Source organism: Micromesistius poutassou, assembly GCF_964030765.1.
Source record: "Micromesistius poutassou genome assembly, chromosome: 12".
NCBI classification, from domain to species: domain Eukaryota; kingdom Metazoa; phylum Chordata; class Actinopteri; order Gadiformes; family Gadidae; genus Micromesistius; species Micromesistius poutassou.
In genome coordinates, this window is record NC_140282.1 from 12073586 (window position 1) to 12082792 (window position 9207).

At 43.8% G+C, this 9207-nt stretch overlaps 1 protein-coding gene across 1 annotated transcript in view; it reads left to right on the plus strand.

Annotated features, from left to right (window-relative positions):
- The window catches only part of LOC311356548 (neural-cadherin), a gene marked incomplete at its 3' end in the record, with an annotated part of 218859 nt that extends 209652 nt beyond the window's left edge, over positions 1 to 9207 (plus strand). Inside the window, exons 32-33 of the mRNA XM_084476342.1 lie at positions 6325 to 6479; positions 8473 to 9207. Coding sequence (XP_084332468.1) covers positions 6325 to 6479; positions 8473 to 9207 — 890 coding nt within the window. The remainder of the gene's footprint in view (positions 1 to 6324; positions 6480 to 8472) is intronic.

Genomic DNA, 9207 nt, shown 5'->3' on the forward strand with positions numbered 1-9207 from the left:
TTGAGGCAAGGCCATCCTGGCAAAACACACACACACACACACACACACACACACACACACACACACACACGACACACACGCACACACACGCACACACACACACACCCTCCCACCGACTCGCAAACCCACCTCTTTATTTAGAGGTCAGGTTCCAGGGAAGCAGACGAGACCTTTTCAGAAACAATTCATCTGGGGCCAGCAGTCCATTAACGGCCGGACAAAGACCTTTCAGAACAGCTTCATCAGGGCCACCACTACCCAGGCGGGGCCATGCTGGGAAGCCTCTCCTAGCCATGGGAGAGGCAGTAGGGCTCTTTAGGTCCTTAGACATTCGGCCTTCACTCTGTTTTATTTCCTGTTTGTACATCAGAATGCATCTTGGGATGTTTATGTGCTGCTACTTGTATACTCATAAGAGGAACCAAATGTTATTTACCTCCATTATGAGCTTCATACTCCAGCCCTGATTTCTTCTTTTTGTGTATTGTGAACAATGAGGTCCCATTCCGCCAACAGTTCCTATTTAAACACTTTTTAAGAGCCGTGCAAGTTGGCTAGGCTACAGTATTTTGTGGGTCACGAGAGTGTCAGGTGTGTGAAAGACAGGTGTTTAACAATAAGAGCACAATGTGAATATACTGTATTCACGTGCAAAATGGTGTTTCTCAACAATGTAATTATTATAGATCATAGATTATTATTCTAATGCAAACACATTATATTTTAATCGTAGCACAAGGTACATTAAGCCAGTATTAGAAGATGCTGTGTTGACAATATAATGTCAAAACATATTAATGTATGAAATGATGGATACATTGAACCACATTGAAAGTGCATAGAACCCATTTACCTTAATCTCCATCAACATTAAAACAACTGCTTTAATTATTTAATTAAACAGTGGATGTTCTATATTATAATCTGATACTTAAGAAAGAATCCAGTTATACTTAAAGACATTGGGGATTGAACATAGTACCTTTGTGCTGGAAGTCAAACACCCTAGCCACAATGCTATCCAGTGAGGTCTTGGATGGAATAGTATTCAAAATAATCTTACCTTGCAATTCCTACTTAATAGCAATAGTTTTCATCAAAGTAGAAAAATGTGTTTGTCTGGTTATGCTGTCTGTCTTTTAGGACATCCCCAAACAAATATTGTTTCTTAATGATTTGTGGTGGGGGCTACAAATGCCCATCGATAGATTCTGTCTGTTCAGTGACACGGCTGATATGCTTGTGGATGTTTCTTCTCTGCTGAAGGATGCTCCATGTTAAGGAACATTTTACAGGAAAGTTACAGGAAAGGAATACGCTTTTTCTGAGCTCTAGCTTTTTATCAGGATGCCCATGCTAATGCTATCCGCCCAATGTGTTGATGCTATCTTTAGAACATGTTAATGTTTATGGAAGTGCTAAAACAATATGAAAATACTTCTGTTTGTATCAGTAGGACGGGTATAGAAAATAGTGCTTAGTATTTATTAATATCTGCAATTTGCAAGTGAAGCATAGGCGCCTATTCCTTTAGCCTCAAATGATCCGTTGGCAGCAGTGAAGTGAAAGGTAAATGAACATTTATATAGTGCTTTTCAGACATTATTGACCACGTTCACCCATGCATACGCTGACGGCGTTGCCAGGTATGCAATGTGACAGCTTGGGGGGGGCCCTCGACACAGGGACCCCTCGACACTTACAGGTAGGAGTGGGGATCGAACCACCAACCTTCCGATCGCCCGACCACCCCGCTACGCCTGCTGAGCCACGGCGCCCCCATTATACCCTTTTTATGTTAATTGCATTCTATTAATTGCATTCTATGTTAAGACAAAGGTTGTTTATCCCCTCGCTTCGATTCCACCACCTGCACAAATAAAAAAAAACATTTGGAATCAATGCCTTGATTAAGAGCTGAGGCAGAGGAAGTGGTATATTCTGGCTCACACGGAACTCCCCGATGGCCAATACCCCGGCAATGAGAAAATATAGGCTGGTAAATTCAGAGGGGCTAACTAATGGAGGAAGGCGGAGAGCTGGGTAGATGAAGTCGGCGAGGTGTTGGGGGGGATGTCAACAGGGGATTTGTCAGACAACTCTAAAAAGGTCAAGGCATTGGTGTGGACAGGAAAAACATGCAGATTGGCACCTCGAGTAGAACTCGATTTGCACAACGGCGTGCTGAAAATGTGTCCTTCAAAAGGACATTTTGTTGCTGCACCTCCACTGATTATACAAAGAAAATAAAACATATATCTTGCCACAGATTCTTCCTTCTCCATCCTTTTCCACTGTTTTGTTCCTCAACATCTTTTTCTGTCGGCATATGTTCCCATTCCTTTCATCACATTGATTTTGTGATTTTATTCTCCCATCGTTTTCTCTCCGCTGTCCGTCTGCCTTCACCTGCTCACCCGCTGCAGCGATATATTCATACATGAATTCATCTCCACTCACTGCTGTAAAACCTGTTAGCAATTTTGGTTTGGTTACCGTGGTGATTAAGAGTGAGTGTCACCTCTTTCTATTAGCACCTTCTTCTCTTGAAAAGCTAATGTAGCTCTGTAGGTCGGGAATCTGGATGTCGCTGAATGTTTCATCGGATTTCACATAAAGCTCTTGGAGACGATAGAGGCAATGATAGATTATGTGTCTCCATGCTCCTTCGATTGCCGTTTCTACTGCCTAAGTTCAGGCTTTCATAAATCCATTAACTCATCCGTTCATCTCTTTTGGCTTTAGCAGCTGTGTGTTTGGCTTTTTTGTGGTAAAATAACACATTCATAACTTCTGGTTTAGCATATTATCCATTCATCCATGAAGTCATCCATGTATCTGTTTCCACACTTTTTGTATTTTATTTGGACACATATCAATGTCCTAATTACTATTTAACTGGTTACATTCATTGATTCATTGATTAATCTATCCATTCATGCATCAATGGATGTATCTGTTTATATTATTACACATCAACATCATATCTTTTTGGATTTGAGCATTGCATTGGGACTTTCAAATCCAATCATTTTTTGTTGGTCTGGTCTTTCGCTGTTTGGCTGATAGTTAGTGTTGTGAGCGGTGGGATAATATATGTGAAATATCCGTCCATCCATCTGCTTTCTATGGTCAGGAAAAACATTTCTATAGGTGCAAACCTCAAATGTGGTCTGTGCCTCTGTAAAAAAAGAAATGTATAAATATTCAAAAGCAAAACTTGCTAAAGACAGACTAGCAAGAGATTTAGAACCTTGTATGATTTGTGTATATATACACATATATATATATACACACATATATATATATATACACACACATATATATATATATATATATTTAAGCAATAGATCACGACAGGCTGTGGTATGTTCTCATTATACCACAGTTAAGGGGCGTTGTCCGTCCCGACGCGCAGCGGAGGGACGGCGACCCCCTTAACTGTAGTATAATGAGCACATTTCAGTGATCTATTGCTTGTATAAAACGGTTACGTAAGTATGGCGAAATGAAAGTCATAGACACTCTCAATTTTGAAAAAGCAAGGAAAAGCTTTTTTTTTAACGGATACAAAAAAGTAGTCCCTCCTGGCTGCCTGCAAAGTGTACGGCGGTTGCTATGCAACACACTAGCCGCGTTTACATGGACACTTCTGTTCCGAATAGAAGTGAAAGAACAGCTCAATCGGAATAAAAAATGATCATATATACGCCTCAATCGGAATACAATTCTCTGATCGGAATACAATTCTATGCGGAATAGAAGAGGTGGTGTAGTCTGCTATAATCGACATGTATACACTTATTCCGATTGGTTTGGGGTGGGTGCGGGTAACTTAGAGAGATGGCATCAGCAGCTGCAGTAGTTCGCAATTGGTCCGTCTGTACTTTTATGCAACCCGAACTTGCACTGTCAAGGAAAATGGCTTTTTTGCCTGATTCACGTCTGTGTATCACTCTGCAAGTAGTCCGATAACTTATCAAACCCAGCGGATTCGGTTGCTTAGCGACGTCAATGTCTTTGGCGGACTATTTCTCTGCTGATCAACACAACGAATGGTAACAAATAAATTGTCAAAAGACACAGCTATGGACCTGTCTTTCTTTAGGCCCAGGCTACTGTCTCCGAGTGCGTGTCGCTGTTTAAAACCTGACGAGGTGTTCACCAATGAGCTAGTTACCATAATAAGACCGCCATACGAATCTGGAAAAAATGAATAAAGACAGCGAGGATGCAGGGAGTTCAGCAAGGCTACAGCTGAAGATCAAGGTAAATAGGTGCTGATATATTTTAAACGTCAGCATTAGAGGAATTTACGTGTTCCCCGATGGACAAATTTAAGGCACAACTGTGTGTTTATGCTGAGATTGCTTTGCTTTTTTCTACCTGTCTGTGTGTGCCGTGCGGGCTTTGCGCACCGTCAAGGGAAAGAGGCGGTGGTTCACTCGTTGCTTATAATGGTTTATTAGTTTCCCAGTATTTCATTCATTTAGAAGACAGTTTTGTTAATTTTTTTTTTTTTTTTGGTCAATGTGCAATCTGCCAATGTGGCAGTTCCATGCGCAACAGGGATTTATAAAGGTTACTGTACAGTGGCGGAGAATGCGTCAGGAGCTGAATCACCACTACGGTAGAGCTAAGAAGTTTCTACGAGCGCTTCAGACCAACCTTACCAACAAACGATACAAACAAAACCAACAAAATACATAAAAATGCCAATAGTGATAACACGTCCATTAAGTTGCCGCCGGTCCAGATGTGTCAGGTGTGTGCGAGAGACAGAACATTCGCTTACCACTTTTGGAAATGCCATGTATACAGTACGTTTGGATCGCATGACAGGAATATATCTATTCCGATTAGAAATCTATTCGGAACAGAAGTGTCCATGTAAACGCGGCTACTGTAGCGTCCTTCAGAGAGAAGGCTAGACTAGAGACGGTAGCTTGGTTCGCCGGCAATTTAGCCTACTATCGAGTTCACTCACCATGTGCCTATTGCTTTACAACATTTCCACCCTCTCCAGCAATCAACATATTTTTAGGCTTCAGTGAACCATGCCATTGCTTTTATATATAAATAAACAACAGTTCAAGTTAGGCGCAGAGTGATACTGAACTCATAAACTAAACGGGCGTCATAGCTGTGTGTATACGCTCAATATACAACAGTTGGGAACCAATCAGATTGCTTGATTTAAGCCACCCGTTTTATAATATGTATACATTAGGGCTGGAAAGTTAACACATTAATTATGCGTTAACGCAATCTTATTTTAAAGTGATTAATACAAATTGACGCATTAACGCAAGTTCTCTTTTTCTTTTTATTTAATTTTTTTACTTTGATTTTGAAATGTTTTGCCCACAGAATGTCAACATTCATTTCAGAAATCATTTTCGTTTTTTCGTTCCACTTACTTTACATTCAACTAATTAACTAACTACTAATTAACGGCCTGTTTACAACACTGAGTGAGTCAAGTGAGTAAAACTCCTCAAGATCACTTGATCTAGTTTTTGCTTACTAAGCACATTTGGTATGAATGATAATGTGTATTCCATTTGATAATCTCATTTAACTTCAATTGGAGTGGATTTAAAATATAACTTTAAAAGTGTGATTGATCGCGAATTAACTCACCAATTACCAATTAATGCGATTAACGCGTTTAAACCTTTTAATCGTTGCCCAGCCCTAATACATATATATATATATATATATATATATATATATATATACACACACATCATACATTAAATTAACGATTTATCAGAAGCAGCGGCTACACATAGGCTCCCTGCTCTAACAAGCCGAGCCATCCGATGCATAAGGGTAATGGATTCTGAGCCACAACCTTCACCCTCCGGCCTGTGGATTACAATTCCATTTCATCCCCACACTCTCCATATTGATTAACAGGGCCGGCTTCATTAAACTTCATATCTTTCTCTAAGGCCACGGGTTAATTGAATCGTAATTATCGGCAAGCTCATTTTGAATTCTAATGCCGTGGACTTGGTGTTTCATGTTTTGTCTACTGCTGTCGCCCCCATCCCCCCCTTCGTCCTGTTCCGTATTTAGATTTATTTCTTAACATGTTTAAACCTGCTTCTCTGACTCTCACTAGCTCATGTTCCCTCTGAGTCTCTGTCCCTCTCTTGATGTGTTTCTCTCTCTCTCTCTCTCTCTCTCTCTCTCTCTCTCTCTCTCTCTCTCTCTCTCTCTCTCTCTCTCTCTCTCTCTCTCTCTCTCTCTCTCTCTCTCTCTCTCTCTCTCTCTCTCTCTCTCTCTCTCTCTCTCTCTCTCTCTCTCTCTGTCCAGTGCTGCTGCTGGGTATCTTCCTGTACACGCGCTGGCGGAGCTACAAGGGTCTGAAGGAGGGCGTGTACCATGTCTCGGCCCACCACGACGGCTGGGAGGACATCCGCGAGAACGTCCTCAACTACGACGAGGAGGGAGGAGGGGAGGAGGACCAGGTACACACACACACACACACATATATATATACTGTTCATAGTAAAACGGTACACACACCATAGTAGCAACATACAACAACATACATACTACATATCATGATATCACTTTGGGGCCTACACCTTTTACCTTGTCGATTAAAACAATCCTCATTTTTACCCAACCGTTTATACATCAACATACAACACCTTGTGCACGTAGGTTAAATAAGTCTCTTCTCTGGGTACAATGAGCGATTATGTTGCGTTTACATGGAGGCCATATTTAAGCCTGTTCTCATTTTATTTCATAAGGATTTGTTAAGACAGAATATACAAATAATGAAATACTGTCTGCCTTCCTTCATTTCAAACATTTAAGAAAATGAAAATGCTAGGACAAATGTGTGTGTTCCAAATGTACACGTTTAAGTGAGACTGTCAGTGAATAAATGGCATCCAAATTGAAATAGTGTTTTGGAAAATGCAGTAATTGATATCATTAGCTTGTTTAGTTGTCCTTTGTCTACCAAAACAAATGCATTGCTTTCATCCCATAATTAAAACCCATTAAAACACGTGTAGTATGTGTTTGCGCTCGCGTGTGAGGCTCTGGTGCGCGACATGTACAATTTGAATTGTACACATTTATTTTAATTAGACACTTGTAGACTATTCATCCATCCTACCAGATACTCCACAGCTCTCAACCCTAGGGAGGACCTGGAGCGTTAGTGTGATACAAAGCACAAACACACACCCATACACACACACACACACACACACATATGTCCACATGAACACACACACACAGCCGCACACACGCACCCACACACACACACACACACACACACACACACACACACACACACACACTCACCCATGCCATCAAACACACTCAGACACACACACATACATCTGCCTCTGCTACTCTCATGTACCATGTACGTCCACAAACACACATGCTCCCACAACCACACACACACACACACACACACACACACACACACACACACACACACACACACATACACATACACATACACATACACACACACACACACACACACACAATAAAACCACTGGTCCTTGTTATATTACCAAATGCTGAGAGCCTGTTGCTGGGGCCGCATTGGATTCTCAAGGGCCTTATCCTCCAGTTCCCTACAGGATGAGAACAAACCCACGCAGAACTCTGCAGAACAGTTTCCACCCGTCACATCATCGCCCTCCCAGAGCAACGCTGGTCCGCTTTCTGTCCCTGATTCATCTTCCTTCATTCTCTTTTTTCGCCCTACCCAGGGAAGCGATCAGTGCTGTCTGAATTTGATCAGCGCTACAGTAATTGGCAGTGACGTATTAACAAATAAGAATAACCAGTTGGATATAGGAGGGAGAATAACAAAATGTGATGCTCTTGTGTCTTGAGAGATGGTTCTGAGATGAGAGAGAATAGAGAAAGAGAGAAATTGAGAGAGGGAGAGGGAACCACTAAATACGATATGAGAGAGAGGAAGTAATAATTAGCCAGGTGAAATCATACCCATGCAAATGACTATGTATTTTGAATTAAACAGGCACAAGCACTTACTTGAGCTCACACACACACACACACACACACACACACACACACACACACACACAGACACACAGGGACACACAAACACACACTTATACACACACACTTCAGCACTGATTAATATATCGGTTGGTTTATTCAGACAAATGGAGACATTGGAGTGCAAAGTTAAAAAAGGGTTGAACTTTGAAAGTCAGTCGAGTGGTCAGGCTTGGGTCCCCCCTTCTCTATCAATTCCCATCTTTCTTTTAGCTCTTTTTCCCCCCTTTGTCTCATTGTATTTAGTTGGTCTACTGGGCTCTTATGCTAATCCAGCTAATGGGTTCTCCTTTCTTAGATTGTGTTTAATGCTAACGGTGTCTCTTTGCGTGTGTCTTTGTGTGTGTGTACGTGTGTGTGCGTGTGTGCGTGTGTGCGTGCGTGTGCGTGCATCAACAGAACGCCTATGACATGGCGGAGCTGCAGAAATCCCTCCAGCCCAGCCCGGCCCAGTCGGTCCAGTACTGCCGCATGCGGGCCCTGCACCACCCGGTCCTCCCGCTCTCCCAAACCCAGCAGCACCACCAGTACCACCACCAGTACCACCACCTCCTGCACCACCACCAGGCCCAGCCTGCCCCGTCCCAAGCCCAGTCGCTGGACACCCTGAGCCGGACCAACAGCTCCTCCACGCTCCCCCCTTCCGTCGCCTCCTCGTCCTCCTGCTCCAACAAACAGGGCTCCGCCTCCTGCGCCGCCTCCGCCGTCACCCCGACCACGGTGGCGGCCACGCCCATCCGCAGGGACGTGGCGCCCACGAGACTCCCGGCGCAGGGCCAGGCGCGGCCCCTGACGCTGGCGCGCCGCTCCTTGTCCTTCTCCAGCCAGGACCTGGCCCGCTACCTGTGCGAGATCATCCGCGACGCCGACCAGCACCCGGACGCGGGGCCCTTCGACTCCCTCCAGGTGTTCTCCACCGAGGGCGGCGGCTCCCCCGCCGGGTCCCTCAGCTCCTTCAGCTCGGCGGGGCTGGAGGGAGGCGCAGACGGAGGGGCGGCCGGAGGTGCCGGGGCTGGAGGAGCAGCAGCAGGAGGAGCAGGAGAAGCCAAGAGAGAGGAGACGCTCGGGGACTGGGGGCCCAGCTTCGAGAAACTGCGGGCCCTGTACGAGCAGCCCGAGACCAGCGATCTCTGA